The 21,465-nt window shown below is 34.9% G+C and overlaps 1 protein-coding gene across 5 annotated transcripts in view; it reads left to right on the top strand.

The window, feature by feature from the left end:
- Positions 1 to 21,465, top strand: part of CDC42BPA (CDC42 binding protein kinase alpha) — a 162,522-nt gene that overhangs the window by 103,743 nt on the left and 37,314 nt on the right. For all 5 annotated transcript variants that reach the window (XM_080587648.1, XM_080587650.1, XM_080587646.1 and 2 more), the window contains 7 exons: positions 926 to 1,173; positions 6,132 to 6,237; positions 8,582 to 8,706; positions 14,145 to 14,250; positions 14,851 to 14,999; positions 17,041 to 17,132; positions 19,327 to 19,403. In XM_080587648.1, the coding sequence (XP_080443774.1) occupies positions 926 to 1,173; positions 6,132 to 6,237; positions 8,582 to 8,706; positions 14,145 to 14,250; positions 14,851 to 14,999; positions 17,041 to 17,132; positions 19,327 to 19,403 (903 nt within the window). The remainder of the gene's footprint in view (positions 1 to 925; positions 1,174 to 6,131; positions 6,238 to 8,581; positions 8,707 to 14,144; positions 14,251 to 14,850; positions 15,000 to 17,040; positions 17,133 to 19,326; positions 19,404 to 21,465) is intronic.

A 21,465-nucleotide genomic window follows, 5' to 3' on the forward strand; every position in this document is an offset into this window, starting at 1 on the left:
TACGGTAAAAATAGAGATATTAACAAAATATCTTAGATCTGTTAGATCCTCCTAAAGGTGCATTGCCCTAAGGAAGTAGGTTTTTCAGTTATCTGTACTTTTTTGAAGCATAGTCTTTTTATTAAGTAATTTTCTTTACTTATTTAGACTACCTTTAATTCCATATTAAAAATAGGAAGAAAAATCTAACCAGGTTATTCATGTATTTACATTAAAACCTATTTCCATACTTGGCTTTCAGTGCAGGTATCATGCTGCTGTCTCAGTTGGAGCCTGATTTTGATCATCATTTTTGTTTTGGTAGGACATTGTCTTTAGTGAGTGCAGCATTTGATGCAGCTATGCAGCTGTAGCTGTGAAAAGTAAAGTAATTACTCTTACTGTTTAAAGCTTGTTTTTCCTATTAATCCACTATGATGATGTAAGTGGTCAGTTTAAGTAAAATAGGTCAGTTTTTCCTCACTGATGGTATCCATATAATCCTTTTGTAACTAGAATTTAGCCTTAAGTTTAGCTTCTGCTTGCCTTTATATAGTTTTTCCACAAATTATTTGAGCTTTGAAGTATATTGACTGTATATCATAGTCCAAAGTCATGCTGTCAACTGTATGAGTGGGAGCGTGAAAGTCTTTTAATTCTCTGGTCATTTTCTGACTGCATGTAAGGGGAGTCAGAATGCAGCATGAGGTGTTTAAAATGATGATCAATTTTTCAATATTGTGAAAACTATCACTGCATTTAAATCACAAAATGATAGTACAATTCAGATTTGTGATTAACAAATTTTCAGAAAAAAAATTAGATTTATGTTTTTACCTGAAGTCTGTAATCTGATGTTTTCTAAACATAGACTTAAGAATATTGGGTTGCTGCTGAACATCGCTTTCAGCATTCTGGAATGCTAACTTGGAGCTGTTTGTTCTAGCAAAAACAGGTTGGTCGCTCACCTGCTGTAAGCTATATAGAATACCAGCAAGAGATCACTAAATTAAAGGCAGACCTGGAAAAGAAAAGTGTTTTCTATGAAGAAGAACTATCTAAACGTGAAATAATGCATGCTAATGAGATAAAAAGTCTGAAGAAAGAATTACGGGATGCAGAGAGCCAGCAGCTTGCCCTCAAGAAGGAGATCATGATTTTGAAAGACAAGTTAGAGAAAACCAGAAGAGAAAAGTGAGTATTTTATGGAACTTATCTTTAAGCTGAATATGTATTTTTAAGACTCATGGTATGTTTCCAGACACACTGTGAATTCATTAATTGTAGTGCAGACAGGTGGATTTTGGCTGAGCAAATGCCACAATTGAAAGTAAAGTCACCTTTACAAACAAAAATAATTAAAAAATCCACAACCCTGTATTGAAACAGTTATTTTTGCACCAGAATTCTGGCAGTGTTTGATGGTTCCCAGGTATGTAGCTTTAGCTGCAGAATAGCAGCTCAGTGTAAATTGACCTCTGATATTTATGTTGCAATTTAAAATATTTTCTTGACGTTTTTTCCTGTTTCCTCTTTTCTTCCTTTGATGCAAAGCTAATGTGTTAGAAATCAACTATTGCTTACATTTCTGCCAGCACAGGAACAGTCAGTTAATGTGGACTATGGCTAATCCACGCTGGGTTCTATCCAGCATTAACATCAGTCATCAGACTACTGTAGGCATAAGCCGCTTCATCTCTTTTGACACGGTAATTTGTCAGTGAATTGCTTTTTTGTCTCCCATGGTGAAACCCATAACTAGCCTTGACAATGTTTCTTGAGGCATTCATCAATAAAAATGAGTTTTTCCATTGGACAGTGTAGTATTGAAGACAGTAATAGTCATAGCTTGAATGTGTTCATCAATTTCATTCATAAAAATTCAGAGTGTTTTATAGATAAAAAAGTGGATGCTTCTTTTTGCTGCTGCAGTAAGATGGGATATTAGAAAAATCACGAATGAGAGGTTCCTACCGAAAGCTTAGCCAATATATATTGCCATATATACATATAAATGTAAATATATATATATATTGCCAAGCCTTGAATATAAGTAGTAAATAAAAGAGGTTTTCAAAAAAGCTTATGCAAATAGAGTTAGAAAACACTGTTTTTCTGGTAAACTGTTACCATTGGAAAGTAGACCATATATCCTAGAATGCAGTGCATGGGCTGTTTCTTCATGGAGTATAGCTGTTACTTGTAGACTGGAGATATTAATACAGCAGTTTCCTGCTTTGTTTTAGGTTGAGAGGTAAAACTTGCATCAGCAGCATGTTTTCTTTGTATCACAACTTAACCGTTTTGCTGACCTATGAGTTATAAATACACAGAAGGCTACGCTGTCTTGTAATAAATAAAGGTGATAGTATGATACTCTTTAATGACATGTCAGTTCATTAGTGTCTCAAAAGGAGGAATAATTAAGAAAAAATCATTAGTACTTTCTTCAGGCTAAACTGTTCTTAAAGATCAAGCCTCCAAACTCCAACTGGTTCAAAAACTTCTTGAAGTTTTATCAGAACCATTCTTACGTACAGCTGCGGAGGTTATAACTAGATGTCCATCTAGTGAAATGACAGATGGCCTAGCAATGCCAATCTGCTTCATTCTAGCTTTTCATAAACCTTCTTTCATCTAGCTTCTCTTTGTAAATAAAAAATGAACTGGATCAAAATCTGAAATGAATGCTGATGTAACCATGTATTTCAGATGTTGGTATAAGGAAAAATTGTAAAACATGAGCAGAGCACATAACCAGAATCTGACATTTGACCCTCAGTGGGAAGGGCTTAAGCATCATACCAAGTTGATTGTCCAAGTACATAATGAGTGATTAATGAAGGCTTGAAGAATTTGTGTTTGAAGTTGAAGCTGAAGAACTGTGTTCTGTGACACAGATAGGCAGAATCTCATTGCAAATATTAGGACTTCACGGAAACGCAAAAGTTCACTGTTCGAGGTATGCTACAGATTGATATCTGTAGTAGTTCTGGAATTTAGAAGGGAAGCTTGAATATTGAATGGAAGAATTGCTACTTGATTCGTGTTTGGATTTTTTTTTCTCAGGAGAACACTGATGTTTTTTGTTTCCCCTTGCATGTATTGTTTTTAGCTCTTCTAACCAGAAAAACAAAGCTTTTTGTGAGTTTACCAATACAGAGGTGTTCAGTGTAAGTGTTGAAAAGGAAGCACCTGGAAGCTTTATGGTGAAATAAGTAGAATTATTTAAACCATAAGCTTGGAGTGGCCGTGGGGTCGAAGTGTATTTAGTAGTCTAAAAATAACCTTTAGTGCAGATTAAAAGGATATGGTTGTATTGCTTTACAAGGGATATAGCGTAGAGTAAATTACGTGTGTTATTCTAAGCAAGGGTCAAGAAGAGCTTGGTCAAAATCAATTCTCTGTGTGAACCTTTTTTAACTTACGTGCTGGTGATTTTTTTATTTAAAAAAAATGGAATTTTTGTTTGTTTCCTTCAACTTTAAGCTATTTGTTATTTCAACAACAGGAGTGTTCAAGTGAGAGTAACTACCCCTTTGTACCCTTTGCTAAAATTCTGATAAAGTGCGTGCTACTAAAATTGGAAATGTAGGGACACAGCATCAGGCCAGTGATCTGCTGTACAACATTCCTTTTTTTAGAATTGCCATTATGAAATATTTTGGAAGAAGGTGCAGGAAACCTAAAGTGAAAAATAAATCACGTTTGCAGAATTTCTTTTTAGCCTGTCAATTAATGATACATTTATAAAGAAGAGACTTTTATAAAACAAAGTTTTCTTTTTAAAATCTGTTATATGAAGAAGCCCTGAGGGCTGCTGTTTGTTTCAAGTCTGGTTTACTTGGTTTCAAAGCAGTAAGGTAAAATATTTCTCCACTTTGTACAGCTCGTTGTCCTGTAAAGAGCTGGAGTGACAAAGTGATGCCATAAAGCTGTATTTCACATTGTTTGCATGTGGTTTGTGATTTATTTATTTATTTATTTTTTTACTAATAAGAAGAAATCTGTATCACGTATGATTTCTTAAACTTCAAGAGTGGTTACATAGCTAAATTTTAGATGAGAGAAAAAGCTTGATGGGAGAGGAGGATGCCCAGCTTCATAGCAAATGTGTTATTTTGATGTTCTTGGCTGTCCAAGGTATGCATATGTAGTCTGGCATAGTTCTGTGGTTTGCTTAGTTGATATTTTGGTATGAAAGATTATATCCACATTCTCATCTGTTTAAAATTTATCATCTTTGTGTATTATGCTGTAGCAATCTGACTTTCTGGATTAGTGACAATCAGCTGAATTAAGAATTCAAAATACAGAAAATTCCCAATATGTTGGGCTCCTTTCTGTAATCCACCATCACTTTTGACTGCTTTGAGCCTCAGAGCCGTAAAAGAACAAGTTGTATACAAATACAGAACAAAAAATGCTAAACAAAAACATAAATATGAAAAAGCTAAATAAAAGAACTAAAATTAATTAAAAATTAGTTTGGTCTGCTGTCTGAGAAATTAGTTTTGAATCTCTGCCTTGCAAAAAGAAGCAAGACTTGTTAATTCCCCTGACAGCCAATGCTTTAATCTTTTCCTGCCTTTTTCCTAGACTGCTCATCATATGCAGGGAATCTATTGATATAGAAAAGAAGTGGTGGTGAATTTCAAACTTAGTGTTTAAACAGTAATGATAGTATTTTACTTTGCTAGGATGTGCTTATGTTTCAAAGGATGCCTAGCAACATAGGATTTCACCATGAGTCTAACATGTTGTACTGGATTTCAAAGAGTGGTTGAAGCACTAAATGAATTTCAAATTAGGAATAGGAAATTCAAACCAGAAGTTCTCTTAACTGGGTTCACTGTAACCACTGATGCCTCTCTGCATTTAAGGGTGTTCTTGCAGTTTGCCAGACTTGTGCTAGTTCTACATCTCAGGAAAATTGGTGAGGTTGTAATTTCTTTATTCCACAACATAAAATTCTGATTGCTTTTCTGGATAGAAAAGCAATTGCAATATTCAAGACAAAGTTTCCACTGGACTTTATTTTTACAGTGTTAACCTTTTTTTACTGAGCACTTTTTCAAACCTTTTAATGTTGGACAGGGATGTTTATTGGACGGATATTTTCTCTAGCCGTGGCATTTATAGTACAGTTCCATTAACCTACTGATGATTGTACTCATTATCAGTCACAGTGAATACAAGATGCTACAACGTCATCTTCCTGAAACTTCACAAATGTAGCAAGTCTCAAAAGAATGGATTTGAGATGGGAGTTACATGTCTACAACATTGCAGTACACCTCTTTAAGGAAACTACAGTGTTTTTTCGCCAAGCAGTTTTATTTAATTTTAGGTTCTTGTGTTCATTGTGCAAAATCAAAGTTGAACAGAATTAATCAGGGGTTCTTCTCTACTGAATGACACCCACAAGAGAAAGGAAGGGCTGGGGGCAACAGCTATTTGAAAATGTTTTTCCAAAAGAATGGTCCTAATCTAGACTAGAATCATGTCATATTAGGAATGTAAAAGTTATCTGTTCACTTCATGTTGATAGTAAATATATAGTAGCTGAATTAGCTCTTCATATGTGACATCAGGCTGTGCTATATTGTTTGAAGCTTACTGCCCATGTAAATTTTCCTCACCAGTGACTCAGCCCCAACTCCCCTAATTTAAGTTTTGTATGTTCTGTTTTCATATGCAGTTGTTTTTGCATGTCATTCTGTGTGAAACCTGGAACTGTGGAGATCTGTAAATTAAAATAACAGTTCTGTGAGTTTTCAGAGAATTTACCCTGAATGTCTCAGAATATTGACACAGACTTCAGTCCGCTGAATTACAGCTGCTCCGTGTTTGAGAGAGTCATTAAATATTAAAATATGTGCAAGAGGATTGATAAATGATAGCTCAGTGGAGCTCTGTTAATACTGTACTGAAGGAAAGATAACTCTCTGATGATAAAATTAAACACTGTCTTATAGCCCTAAAATGGTAGTGTAACACGTTATGGTCTTAGCTTTAATAGGATCAGGTATTATCTTTGTAATAGTTTCCTTTCAGCTACAGTGTGCATTGATCTGTATCTATGTTTGTAAGCAGAGTATGATGAATTTAAGAAAGGAATCTTTCTAATTCTAGTTTGTTTTACTTCTTAGCCAAAGTGAAAGAGAGGAATTTGAAACAGAGTTCAAACAGAAGTATGAAAGAGAAAAGATTCTTCTAACAGAGGAAAACAAAAAACTTTCAAATGAACTTGATAAAGTAAGTGCTGAATAGTTGTGTCCTGAGTTTACAACTAATGTGTGCTGTGTACAAATCTGTCAATGTAAAGCTGTATTGATTATTAATAACTCTTAGCAGAAATTACTATTACACCAAAAGTTGTGATTAATACTTGATTTGAATAGAGAGTATCTACATGCGTCTGAATTTGAGAATGTGTGGTTATATACTTTTATATATGGTTATATAGGTGTATTTGGGTAGGAATTGAGTTACGTGGTTTTGCAATTAGCTAAGATTTAATTTTAGACAATATCTTAATCCCCCCCCCAACAAAGTGATTACTTGCTTGTGTAACCCAAATATAAAAATATATAGTTAATGATGTGATTACAGAGAGTATATTTGCATGTCAATTAGTGTGAAATAACAGGGCCCCTCCTGCTTGCTGAGATTGTGTTACTTTGAGATATTAAAAAAAATACAAATGATAAGACAATTTAATTGAAGACTATTGAGCAAGGAATATTTATGTTTCATATATAAATATTTATGTTTCATACATTTTGGTTACCTATGTTGTTCATTTTGAGAGGTTTTTCAAGTTCGTTGTGGATGAGTCAAGTCTTGCTAAACTTGTCTGTTCTTTCTTTAATGCAAAAAAAAATCTAAAAATATGATGAAAGTACAGTGTTCTTCAAAGTAAGGATGTTTGGATGTCAGTGTTCAAATTAAAGTGTATTTTAATACCAGTATAAGCAGTGTAACACATATGCCTATATGTAGGTCTAGTCGAAGAACAGCAAGAGTCATTTTGATAGTCTTTTTGCATGTTCTTTTTTTCTTTAAATTTGGTTAGCTTTGTATTTGTCTTGTAAAGTGACATTTAAAAAACTGGCTGTTGTGGTTTAACCCGGCTGGCAGCTAAACACCACACAGCCGTTCGCTCACCCTCCCCCCTCCCTCTCTGGAATGGGGGAGAGAAACGGGAAAGTGAAGCCGGTGAGTTGAGATAAAGACAGTTTATTAAGACAGGAATATAATAATAACAATAATAATAATAATAGTGATAATGATAATAGTATTAATAATAATAATGTGTAAGAAAACAAGTGATGCACAACGCAACTGCTCACCACCCGCTGACCGATGCCCAGCCTATCCCTGAGCAGCCAGCCCCCCAACCCGGCCAGCCACCCCTATATATTGTTTAGCATGACCCCAGATGGTATGGAATACCGCTTTGGCCAGTTTGGGTCAGCTGTCCTGGGTCTGTCCCCTCCCAGCTCCTGCTGCACCCCCAGCCTGCTCGCTGGCAGGACAGAGCGAGAAGCTGAAAAGTCCTTGGCCTGGTGTAAACACTGCTCTGCAACAATTAAAACATCAGCAGGTTATCAGCGCTCTTCTCATCCTAATCCAAAACATAGCACCCTACCAGCTACTATGAGGGAAAATTAACTCTGTCCTAACTGGAACCAGGACACTGGCGTATTTAAATCATAAGCCCATTGAATGGTAAATATACAGCAGAGTAATATTAGGAGTATAAGAAAGCAACATAGATTAAAAAATGTTACTTTTTCATGATTTTTGTTAATGTATTTCACCGCTAAAAGAAACCTTTTAGTGAGATTCATTCTCCTCAGCAGGCCTTTCTATAAAGTCAATCTGATGTCTGGTTCCAGTTTGATTTTGTGAATAATTATTTAGCATAATGAAGGTTTAGTTCCCCATACCCAATCAGATTAGCTGTGGCTTTTGTCTTGCAGAAGATGCATGTATGAATGACAGCTGTGTAAATGTGAGTAAGGTTAATAGCTAGGTATTCCATTTTGTACATAGAGATTTGCATTTCATTTCAATTTCCATGTCTGCAAGTGAGTGAAATGAAAAATAAAGGAATGTAAAATACCTCGAGAACCTCAGGACTGACTTGTGGTTGTATCTGTTAAGCCTCTCATTCTCCATGGTTACTAAACAAGAGAGAGAGCAGCTTTATTTCAGCCATAACTATTTTTGTGCCCTTATTTGGCTTTTTCATTTTCTTCTTTTTCATACAGAGAGTATTCCACATCTATATGGTGCAGAACAGAAACCATCTAAGAGTTGTATGGATTTTTGGAGAGTAATTCTCTAGAAGCTAATGTGTTTGTTAGAGCAAAAATGAAGTTTCAGTTCTTAAACAGACCTTTCATTACAGTTGAGGTCATACAAGAGAAACGATTCTGGCTTTTATTGTTGCATGGTGTTCATTGTAATGGGTATTAAATATTTTTAAAGCAGACATATGAAATGGGAGAGGGGAACACATGGCTCTGAGTTTGTAATGTGATGGAGTCACAGTCGCTTATACATTTAACAAGTTCCTAAATTTCTCATTCAGCTCACCACCATGTTTGAGAGGCTGAGTATGAATAACCGGCAGCTGGAAGAAGAGATGAGAGACCTAGCTGATAAAAAGGAGTCTGTGGCCCACTGGGAGGCCCAAATTACTGAGATCATCCAATGGTGAGTACTCAGTATGTGGTAGGGCTATTGATGAGTTTTTGGATTCGCAAGTGCTTAAGTGAAATTTGCACACCATCCAGGCAGGATTCTGCTGTATTTTTTTGCATGAGATTTTAATAATATCTATATCTGGAAAATTGCGTTCCTCCTTAAGAGCGAAAGTGTCTTTGCAAACACAACTGTTTAAGTGCAAAAGAATCATAGCCATTGGGTGTGGCTTGTGGCTTTGGAAGAATGCTGAAAGGAATCATGTGCTGCTGAGCTCACGCCTCCAAGGAGGAACAAGCCTGGGAAAAGCAGTGACTTGAGAGTATTTGTGTCTCAGCATTAATTTCCTTCATCTGCTTGGCATGTGGCAGAATGAAACAAATATAGTACAACTTTTATGTGATTTTTTACAAGGCAGTAAGGCAGAAGGTTTGAGACTATCCCAATGCCAGTCAAGTGGTGTTTTTTATAATACATCTGTTAAATAATGATGTTATGTTTATAATGTCTTCTGTCTTCAGTTCTAATAAATGAAGGGAAAAATAGCAAGTTGAAACTATCAAAAGGAAAAGATTGCTTTTTCTAGACAGCTTTCATTTTTCCCTTCCATTCATGTTTTCCTTCCCCCTCCTTTTTATGGCTCCGTCTAGTGTTTAGCACCTACGAGAACAGTTTGTGTCCAGAATTTTTTTGTAAAGATCAATCACCTCTCTGAAGACTTCATCACATAGTCTTTTTTTGGTTTACTATTTTTTTTTTCGCATTTTATCTGTCTCAACTAAATATCTAACTTGACATGTCAAAGCAAAAATGGGAAATACTTGTTTTAATGAAAACTAGTTTGTTAGTTGTTATATGGTCAATATAATTTTGTTGTCTAAATACAGAGAAAGTTTGGCTTCTGAATACAACCATGTGATACATAACCAGAAGGAAGGTTGTTCTCTGGGTTTCTGGAAGTGTGTAAAACTTCTTGTTACATAAAATTATGTACCTCCAATCTGTGTTAAGAAGTTAATAACATCTCAAGACATTGAATTCATTGCAGAGGTTAAAAAAAAAAATTTAAGGGTCCAGTTGTGCATATTCCTTTTAAACCACGTCTCACACAACTCTTAGTAGACTGTCTGCATCAGAGAAGTAAAAATACATATATTTACTAAAGCTGTTTTAATGGATAGTTAGTTTTAATGGATATCAGAAATATTTTCTTTAGAAAAAAATCAAGGTAAGAAGAGACACAAGTTTGTTATTTTGCATTGCATATTGTTTTTTAAAAAATGCTTGTCTGTAAATCTTTTTCTCAGATTTACATGTGAAAGCATTCATAAAAGTTTAGAGTTGTGGAAGAAGACAAGTCAGCATTAAATGTGGATTATTTTACTTGACACGATGTAAAAATGTACCAACTGCCTATTAAGAAAGTCCCTTCTCCAGTTTATGAGAGAGTTTAATATTTGAAGATATACTGCTGAATTGGCTTAGATACGTGATAAGGCATCTTGCATGTATCAGACATCATTTGGGGGGAGGGGAAAGAGGTTTAAAAAGGAAAAAAAATACTATGGGCAAACATTAAGGAGATTAAAAATTCTGATTTGGTTCCAGTTTTTAGTTACTGTACATATCTCAATTTTCCCTTCATATTTCTCTCTGCATATATTTTTTTCAGCGTTGTGAGGCCATGTAATTGATCACATATATTTCTTACTGTGTTTAGGTCTCCTATGTGTTACTCAGATAATCTGTTAATGTCCATCTGTTAGCCTTAGAATGCAGCACTGTGTACCAAAATAGGTCCTTATCTGGGGATTTTTTGCTGTGGAACTTGGGGTGCTATATGAATAATTTTAAACATCCATTAAAATGGTAAATGTTTTAAAAAGAAAGAAGTCTAATTAAAAAAAAAAAAAGAACATATTTAATCAGTCACAGGTCTGTTTTCCTTGGAAGAACATGCAATTTCTGTCTGCATCTTTGGTATGAAAATAGAATGGTTTCACTGAGTCACAGAATGGTTGAGGTTGGAAGGGACCTCTGGAGCTCATCTAGGAGACCCAGGCAGGGTCACCTACAGCATGTTGCACAGGATGGCATCCAGGCAGGTTTTGAGTATCTCCAAAACAGGAGGCAACCTCTCTGGGCAGCTTGTTCCAGAGCTCTGTCACCCTCAGAAGTGCCCTCTCATATTCAGCCGGAACTTCGTGTGCTTCAGTTTGTGCCCGGTGCCTCTTGTCTTGTTGCTGGGTTCCACTGACGATTCTGGCCCCATTGTCTTGACACCCTCCCTGCAGATATTTAAATATGTTGATAAGGTCCCCTCTGTCTTCTCTTCCCCCAGCTAAACAGGCCTAGTTCTCTCAGCCTCTCCTTGTATGACAGATGTTGCAGTCTCCTAGTTGTACTGCCATCTTAGTAGCCCTCCTCTGGACTTGCTCCAGTAGCTCCATGTCCCTTTTGTACTGGGGAGCCCAGAACTGGACACAGTGCTCCAGGTGTGGCCTCACCAGTGCTGAGGAGAGAGGGAGGATCCCCCTCTTTCCCTCATCTCCCTTAAGTTTTCCCGCTGCTTTCCAGTTAGCTTTGGACATAACAAAGCAGGGTGGAACTTCTAGGCTCCCTCTCCAAAACTAGCAGGTTTTCATTTAGTATTAAATTAAAATATGTGTTTTGGGTGCATACTTTTCACGTCTTAAAATGTTTTTTGCCTACTGTTTTCTTTTTGTACCATTGTTCATGAAGGATAGGAGGCAGTAGATGAAATTAATTACTGTTTTGGTAAAAAGTTTGCTCATCTCCCAGTGATAATTCAAAGGATTTGTTCTAGCCCTATTTTAAGTAACACAAGCCTTAGGAGTTATTCACTTCCGTTGAGTGCCTTGCCATCTAATAAATCTCTCAGGAAATGTGCCACACATTTGAGTTCACATTTTTTGTGGTTAGGATTGTTGCTCTCTTCATAACTTCTTGGGCCTTTCTAATTTATTTTTTTTCAGATTTTATAGTATGCAAGTAACTTTAATGGCCTATAATGTTCCCCTTAGCCTTTCCATACATTCTTACTGTCCTCTTTTGCATCTCGTTTATGGCAAATGTACAAACCTCTTTTTGTTTTTGCTGATATCCCAAGACAACATAAATACAGCCAGTTTCTTAATAGAAAAGCTTCAGTCAAACTTCCATCGCAAATTCTGATGTGGTAGCAATAGACCCACACAGATCATTCAGCCTTAAGGGAGGTGTTATATCGACATACTCATATTAGCCAAATCACTCATCATTCTTTGACAAGAATAAGAAATATTGAAGATTTTGTAGTCAGCTCTAAATTTTCCTATGGGAGTTGGGAAAGAAATTCATTACATATGAGATTAACACAGACACTTAAAAAAGGAATCTTTTAAATAGCCATGGTACTGTATTTCTGATCTGTTACAGAAAGGAGGTTGACAGAAATCTTGCTATTGATTCCCAGAGTTCTTGGCAAGAATCTTAACTTACTACCCTCTCTGGGAGGGATTTATGTAACCTAGTTTTAAAAGTCATAAGGTAGATAATCCCATGACTAGTGCTATAGAAGGTGATTTTTCTCTCCACCAATTGCAAAGGAATCTTAGATGGCTAGCTCAAATTAATAATTCTGTATGTTGAGTATGTACGTGAGAATTCGGAAAATCATACCCAGATTACCTGGACATTAGAGTGGTCATTATTATTATAATGGACATTAGTGGACATTAGAATCAGCTTAGTACAGAAGCTGTGACTATTGTTACCCAGAATATTCAGTTAATATTCTCCTTGTTGACTAGGTATCATTCCACCAAATGCAGTGTGGTTGACTTTATCTAAATTATTGATTTCATTTAAAAAATAAAAAAGGAAAGAAGAAAAAAATTTATGCATAAAATCAAACATTAAAAAGCCACAAAGTAGTTATTTGGCTTTTGAAATCTGCTTGCTGTCAGAAAGCATACACAAATTGTGAAAGTGATTTGGAGTATGATGATACATTGAACAACTAGCAGAAATTCTCAGGAAATTCAACTGAAGGAAACCTGAAAATTTGTTACACGCATTGTGTTTGAAGTAGGAATAATCGGAGGTTAATTAGCTATTAAACAGAAATTCAGGAGGGCAGGGGGAAACTTAAGGGTTTGAGAGCAGAGTGAAGTGTTGAAAATGTTTGGAGAAGCAGGGGGTTCTTTGGTTTGTTTGTTTTAATTGATTGTGGGGGTGGAAATTAAGTTGGAGACTTTAAGCATAGTGTTACAATGGCAGATATTTAAAAGCTTTGAAAACCAGGGGGAAAAAAAAAAGGAAAAAAAAAAGCTATTTGAAAGCTAGAAAACCAACAGCAAAACTGTAACAAATTGAAAGACTCCAAGAACTCCTGCGTTCACATTTGATCAATCTATCTCCTTATTGAGAGAATGTTGCCATCTAGCGGACAACAAAATGATATCTCAGCTTTAAATTGTACGATTTATACTTACTGTTTTTAATAGTCTGAAGAATTTTCTTGAACTTGGCATATATTTTTGTAAAAATTACTTCCCTTCTCACCTTGAAATCCTTGCAGTCTTTCTGTTCCTACTTAAACTCCATTTTCTTTTTACCGTCCATTTCACTATGCATCCCCTTTGGTTTCCAAAGCATCTTATGCTAATTCTTGCACCTTTTTCCCACTTTTATACTCTGAGTGGTTTGTATAGACAAGGTCTTCTTACCTGGTCGTCAAAATGTGTTACATCCAGAATTGAGAATGTGGTACATCCAAAATGAACAAAAGTTGATATGCTGCTTCCATTGAGTTTTGGTATAGCTTGGGAAGAATACTGATTCATTCATATTAAAACTCTTATTGACTTTAATAAAGACAGAACCTTGTTTTGGTTTTGTCTTGTTTTTGTCTTGTTTTGTTCTGTTTTTCCCTAGGCCTCCTCTTTACCCTTACCTTCTTACTTGAACTAAATTGTAAGCAGGAGACAAAGAAGATAAAGCCCAAAGCATACCTAAGTGTTTACTTTTTCGTGTTGGTTGGGAGTTGTGTGTCAAGTGGTCATTATCTTTGCCTCCTCTGTATTAAAGCCATCATCCTTAAATAAATCACACCGAGAAGTAACTACAACCTGTAGATGTTTAGCCCATAGCTTTTGCTATGGTAAACCTCTTCTGTTTCTTCCAAGCCCATGGCAGTTTTGAGTGGGTGCTTTCTGTCTTGCCTTCTGGCTACTATCTGTAAATCTTTGCTGAAACATTGTGTTATTCATATTAATTAATGGTAGACTTTATGGTGTATTGTTTTTTTTCCCGTTTCCTTATATTTTATGATTTTAGCTTTGTATTCTTTTTTCTGTTTTGGTTGTTATGTCATTGAAGAGGATTTTGTTTGTTTGTCTTTAGATTGTTTGGTTAAAACATTTTTTTCTTCTAATGTAATTGTCTAGGGTAAGTGATGAAAAAGATGCTCGAGGTTATCTTCAAGCCTTGGCCTCTAAAATGACAGAAGAGCTAGAGGCCCTGAGGAACTCCAGTTTGGGTGCAAGAGCTACAGTAAGAGTCTAATTTCATATATTGGATTTTGTTGTTGTTGTTTTTGTTTTTTCTTAAAAAATAAATAATTGTTTCAGCTCCAATGATAACCTGTCTATAGAGGCAGTATTAGTCAGAATTTAAACTTTCTTAGAGCTTCCCTTCTGAATAACTGAATACCAAATTTATTGTTTATCATTTATTAAAACAGTAGTATCTTCATAATGGGATTTTTATCTCTGATATTATTGAAGTAGCTATGTTATAATCATATATTAGTCTGTTGAAGGAAATGTATACTTGACTTCATGGAAACCTTGAAGTCTTTCCCTTGTGAATGTCCTTTGAATGTTCTTTGTCCTTTGATTGTCATTTGAATTGAGGCACATCAAAACTAGAATTCACAAAGTCTCTTTGATTTTGAGACTGTGACAGCATAAGACATTCTCCTTGCCTATTTGTTACTTGAGGGTAAAAATCATAAGAATACTCTAGAAACTAAATAGACTGAGACATAATAGACTGAGAAACATAATTGTTGAAGTTAGTTACATTCCTTGTTTTCTGCCTTCTCTCCTCTTACTCTTCCTTCTCCCCTTTTTTTATTGTTTTTTTAACTAGGATATGCCCTGGAAGATGCGCCGCTTTGCAAAGCTAGATATGTCTGCAAGGTTGGAACTGCAGTCGGCTCTTGATGCTGAAATCCGAGCCAAACAGGCTATTCAGGATGAGTTGAATAAAGTCAAAGCTTCCTGTATCTCTACAGAGTGGTAAGACTGAATTGTTGTAATGGAAATTTACTTTGATACCTTCCAGAGAGTGTCATCAAATCATAATTTTAATTATCGTGTCTGCTAAAATTTGATAATGAATGATATGCCAGTTTCTTATATCCAAATGTGAACAAAAGACTGTATCTGTATTTATTGTGTGAGCAGTTAAATACTTCCTTTGAAGATTTGGAATCCTGAAGACTTTGAGGGGATACTTTCTCTTTAATAATGGAATCTCTCCTAGTCATGATGAAAAATTCAAATGCAAACAGAGTTTGTTTTTCTATCTTAGAATATATTCTTTTCCATTGTATTAGTAGCTGTACTGGTTTATCTGACAAAATGCAATTATTGCATATTGGTTTGCACAGCAACAAGATGTGCTTGTGGGAAGTTATGAATGTTTTTATTCATTCCTCAGATCTTTTTTTTAAAAAAAAAAAAAACTTTAATTATGAAATATATTTTGAGGAGGGTGAATAGCTGAAGAAGCTATTTAGAAGCTGTATTTGTCTAGCCGCAGCAGGACATTCCATTTCTAAGTCTCTACTTTCAATCTACTTCAGGAGTGCCTAAGAACTAGTACTAAGGAAATCTCTTGGAATCCTGCGAACACAGATTTAGTGGCACAAGTCTTCTTCATAGGCATTCACTATCAAAGCTGGCACATGTTGTTTCTTTGCATGTTTGGACAGAAATCAAAGACAGAACATGAGATTTTTCTGTGCCTTCAAGAGAATCCTATGTTTAAAGAATGTTTAAGAATAAGCTTGCACTGCTGCTAACAATTGCAGCTAAGTTCTGCTGAAAAAGAAGGCTTGAATTTCTTTAGCAGTGGTTCTGATCCCTACTACAAGACATTAACTATATTAAGCAAAGACGTTTTATAGATAAAATGCAAAAGTATGAATGTAAAAACAATATGAATTTAAAAAAATACATACTAATTGCACAGTTTCTGTGATATGTTGTAATTTGATTTAAACTAAAGTATATGCGACTTTGCCATGAGAAGAACGTTGGTCCTGTACTGTGATGTGATGGTAGTTACATTTACAAATTATGATCTCACCGGGCTAGAGATGTAGTGCTAGTCGTCTGAGTTGCTGTAGGTTGAATTAGGTACTCAAGCTAATGTGGGAATTCTGAGCCTTCTCTTAGATTCATACCCATTCTGTTCTTCTCACTGTTTTCTCTACAATAATGATTTTTGTAGTAGCAATTCTGTCAACCTTGCAGTGTCTGAGCATGTAGAAGGACAACACAAGGTATGGAAACTGCCCCAAGTAGAGAAGGGATAGCGTGCAATGTAAGAATTTCAAATACAAGCAAAATGAAGAATTTCTCTTTGTCATATTTGAGGAACACTGACATGTTTTGGAGCTTTGGGAAGTCAGTTGGACAGAGTTGAGATTCAAGTATGTTATCTGTGAAGGGGGAATAAATGCCCTGTCCACCTTAAATGGGAAATGTTACCTTCACACCAGGTAACATGATGATAGGCAGTAGTGTAGATCCTCTAAGAAAGGAGAACCAGTGTTTTTTTGATATGCAAGGATGAGAAGTGCTGTAGAAATGCATAGGAGTGTTGCCTATCTGCTGTGAATCAAAAAGCACTGAAACAAATAACTGTCAAGTAACTGAGAGGAAAAAGAGTTCTACAGAATCTACTAGTATCACAGGCACTATGAATTAACAAATTAAAAAAATTAATTTGTAATTTAAAAATACACGGGGTCTTTTTTTCCTTGAGCATAAGATGCAGACTCACACAGTTACTCATAAATTAGAGACATGAGCCTACCTAGTGGGTAAACAAGGGTAATTAATGCTTGTTCTTTTTTAAGACACCATACTAAACAGGTCCAAACAGGTTTCTGAATTTATTTTTGCATTTGATGACATCATGCAGCTTTCTGGGCATTGATTTTTAACTGGGCAGTAGTCCAAATTGCATGAAAAGATGGACAAAAAAAGAGTGACTTGTATCATGGGTTCTCAATATTTACATAGGTTTTTTGTTTGTATTCTTTTGAAGTAAATTGCAAGAATCTGAGAAGAAGAACTTGGAACTGTTGACAGATATTGAAAGGCTGAAAAAGGAGACAGAAGAGCTTAGATCAGAAAAGGGTATGGCAACTGATATCCAAATAACATATTTCACATTGGCGGGTATATCTTATCAATTAAGTGTCATCTCGCAAGTAAAATATGATACCAAGGGATTTTGGCATACAAAATGTGAGCACACCTATTGCACGATGAGATGTATCCACAGCAGTTATATTTGCACTTCTCATATGTATCCATTTTGTTGATATACCTCTAAAAGTAAGGTATTATCTGGGTTGGAACTGTATTATTTTTATTTTGCATGTGCATGGTAACTTACTGCCAGAAAACTGCTGGAAGTATGGATTTATTACAGTTTTTTTCCCTTCTTTTATGGCTGAAGGAGTTTTAACTTCAGTGTTCTGTTCTTCAGTGCTCTCCATTTATGAGTCTTTTGGACCCGTAAGAGGGAATACAACTGCAGAGGCACTCTGCAGTTCATTCATTGGTTTCTGGAATGGGGTCATTGGTTGGCTTTGTAGCCATGTAGTGAACAGTGTGGTCATGTTTGTTTTGCTGTGGTTGTAAGAGAGTTGTCTGCGATTTCTGCCGAACGTTACCTCTCTAATAACATCTGCCTTAACGCTCTTTTGCATAGTTGCTGGGAGAAGAGATTTTATAGTAAATCTGAAATTTAAAAAAAAAATGAGGAAAGATTAATGATTTGGCTGATTCTCTACAGGTCGCATAGTATCTCTCATATTTGTATGTTGTGAGTCACATGGGAGTAAGGAATTTTTAAGGCCAAATGGAGTTATCTATTTTTTTGTAGGGAATTGCTTGAACTTCAAAAAAAAAAAATTCAAAGCCCTGACAACAATTGTTGCATAGAGATTTAAAATATTGTTCAGCCTTTGCAACCTAATGGCATGTCAGTCAATAATGTATTGCAGTTAACATTCATCTTACATAGATAGGCCTGTAAGTGCTGGTTGACTGGTAAAAATAATATAAATCTATACAGAATATTCAAAAATCACTGGTGCTGATTAGCAAATAAACCTTAGTGAATTTTTATTTGTTCATCTTAATGCTTAGCACTGATAACAGGTTATACTTCTGAGTGCTTGGAGAGGAACTTTTGATAGCATCTTTCTGGAAACAATAGTGCTTTGTCATGTTTAGCTTTTATTTTTAGATTCTTGAGCTGTCTTAAATAATTGTGCATGGTTACGCTGCTTCTGAAATCTACCTTCCTGTTAAACAATCTATTAAGAATTTGTAATTAATGTTTTACGTTGTATTTTTTCTAGTATTAATACATTATTATTATTGTGGAAATAGAGATAAACATTTTTTTCTTTAAAAAAATATTACTCAATAAAAAGTTATTAAGCTTTTTCAGAAGTAAATTACTTCTACTGTAATTATTCAAATATTTTCCTATAAATATACCTTAGTCCTTATTATCTTTGGACTTGATTCTCTCTTTTAAGAAGAGGTATATTGATGTTTGAATCACAAATTGTGTAGAGGCTTCAGCTGCACTCAGTGTACTGTGATAGAGTAACTTCCTGTGTGTACAAATCCATTTATATAAGATAATTTAGATTATCACATGCATCCCTTCTTCTGTTAAATGTATTGTTAAACCTGGGAGGGGGGGTGTGTGGAAAAAGATCACCAAAAATGAAAATAGCAGGTAATTTGAGATTTTTTTTTAGTCTTTTTGTAGGATCTCAGGGTATTTATGTAGGTATAGGGTATATGTCAAGAAACCCATATTATCTGCAAATTCAGTATGTTCTCCAAACAGTATGTTTGGTATGTTTTTTTGCGGAAATTCACTATTTGCTGTTGTCTACCATCTTGTCACAGTTGACTGTGTAGTGTGTGGGTAGAGTAGGGATGACACCTGCTGCATTAGTATTTAAGCCTGTGTGTCATTCAGTGCATGTTGCAAATGGACATAAGCACATTAGAAACTTGTTCCTTCTGCATAATAATACACGTGCAATATGTTTCCTTGTTCAATTCACTCCACACACATCCTAGCTTGGAAATGGTTAATTAAACGTTTGCTTCTTGCTTTAGTGGGTGTATATCTATTTAAAAAAAAATCTTACTCTGGAAAACAGACCAAATGTGACAACTCATTAAAAAACAATGGAGGTGGCTTGGGTGTATGCCCAAACCCTGAATTCAGCAAGGCAAAGGTCCTCCACGAAGAGGTCATTTTTCTGTAGCTTAAAAACCTGCTGCTGTTTTCTAGGTGTAAAGCACCAAGACTCACAGAATTCTTTCTTGGCATTTTTGAATGCGCCTACCTCTGCTCTGGATCAATTTGAAGTAAGTGTGCATCTATTTTCTTTCTCAGTTAGTCAATAAAACTTTTTACTGTTGCTGTTTTATGCAGATTGCATGCATATTTGCAGACACTGTTATTGTTTTTAATCATATTGCCCCATAGAGATCTGTGTATAACAATATGTGAATATTGTCATTTGAGGTGCTGGCTGTCTTCTCTTCGAACACTTGTAATCATAGTGAATTCTCTCTAAAATCTTGAATGCAGAAATTTTCCCAATTTTGTAGCCAACATATAACGCAGAGGTGTTCAAATGGCCTTAGTTTGTGTTCAGAAGAATGCTAAGAAATGTGAACACTAGTTTGGTAAAAATGCGAGAAAATAGGTAAACAATCCATGAAGATGTTGGTGCTGTATATTTATTAGGTTGTGTTCATCTCTTGTTCATTTTCATTCGCAGGTTTGTAGAATTCAGATAATTGCTGTTTGTCTCATCTCCACAGATCCTATATACTTAAAAAATAAATCTGATTAATTCATTTGTTACTTTTAGATAAAGGACAAGTTTAGGTAGAAAACCTAGAGGAGAAAAATCAAAACAGTACTGTACATTTCATATCTTCTATTTTAATCAACAGTAAGCAATGCATCACTTTTGTTTTTTAAAAAAGAACAGCTGGGGTGAAATAGTGGTCAAACTAAATTCATGAGGACAAGGTACTACCTCAGTAGTTATACATTGGTCTAAAATTTGCACTAGTTTTTTCCTGATGCATGTACAAAGTCATCACATTTAGCTATTAAAGACATCCCACATGTTACTGATCTTCCAAAATGTACTTACTTTTCATTGTGTATTCATTTGTCCATTGTTCTCTCATGAAGTCTTCACAATTAATACCATTTTTGATTTCCTTTTTTAACTATTTCTCTTATAAGTTACTTTTAATATAAAAATCCTGTTGGAGAATAGGAATATTGTTTTATTGTGTCATTGCGTTTTAATGCTGGAAAAACATTTCGTTTTATATGGGTAGTTTATTGATTAATTGTCTATGATAGGCAATTAATGAAAATTGCTTAGGTAACTGTTATTGGCACTACTTATTTCAGTTCTTTATTTTTGCACTTTTATTTACGCTGAACAGTTTTCTTCATCTTTCTCTTTTTTTCTGTCTCTCTCCCTTTTTTTTTACTGCTGTTTTCATTAAAATAGGATTCCTTTTCCTCCTCTTCATCCTCATTGATTGATTTTATGGATGACGTAAGTCTTTGACTTTCAAACCAGTAAATCCCTCCGTAAGAGAGATCAGTTGATTTGATTTGGAATATTCAAAATGGTAATGCAATCAAAATAAAAGTGCTGCAAGTGCAGCAGAGGACTATTTCTATAATACTTACACCTATCTATATAGATAGACATGCAGTTTTGAAGACAATATTTTTCTTTATGTGCAGGTAAAGAAATCTTAATTTCAGAAGGTTGTATCTAATGGGGAGAAGATGCTTTGGGGCCTTATCTACTGATATGGCCTGTGGAAAATGGTTCTAAAATCACTGGCATATTTATTTTATTTAGTTCTATTGCTTCATGTTATTATTTTATCATTACTTGTTTCCAAAACCTTTCTGGTCGCTTCAGTGAAAGTGTTTACTTTTCATACAGTTAATTTCTGTCTATCAAATAAAATACTATTATATACTATTAGTATTATATACTAATACTATTAATATACTTTTTAGCCTATATTTTAAGAAGTAATCTTCATTATATCTGAAGTGACCTTCTTGATTTCTTTTTATTGGTATTTGAGATGCTAATTTTTGATCTCAACAGTGTTTAAATATTTGCGCTGGTTAGTTGCATGCTAAGGAAATTAAATTAAAAGCTTAAAATTGACTGTATATATTTCTTCCAGACCAAAGTAATAAGCACATAAGTGTAAATGCTAACAAGCTTTTTAAAATCAAAGTAAATACTGTGCATCATTTGTAGAATACCACCCATTGCAATTCTGTGTATATTGTGCATACATATGTGTGTACTTTTATGTGTATATGTTATATACACATACACACATATTTATACATATGTATTTAAAA

The sequence above is a fragment of the Anser brachyrhynchus genome, assembly GCF_964034855.1.
Source record: "Anser brachyrhynchus genome assembly, chromosome: 3".
Taxonomy (NCBI): Eukaryota; Metazoa; Chordata; class Aves; order Anseriformes; family Anatidae; genus Anser; species Anser brachyrhynchus.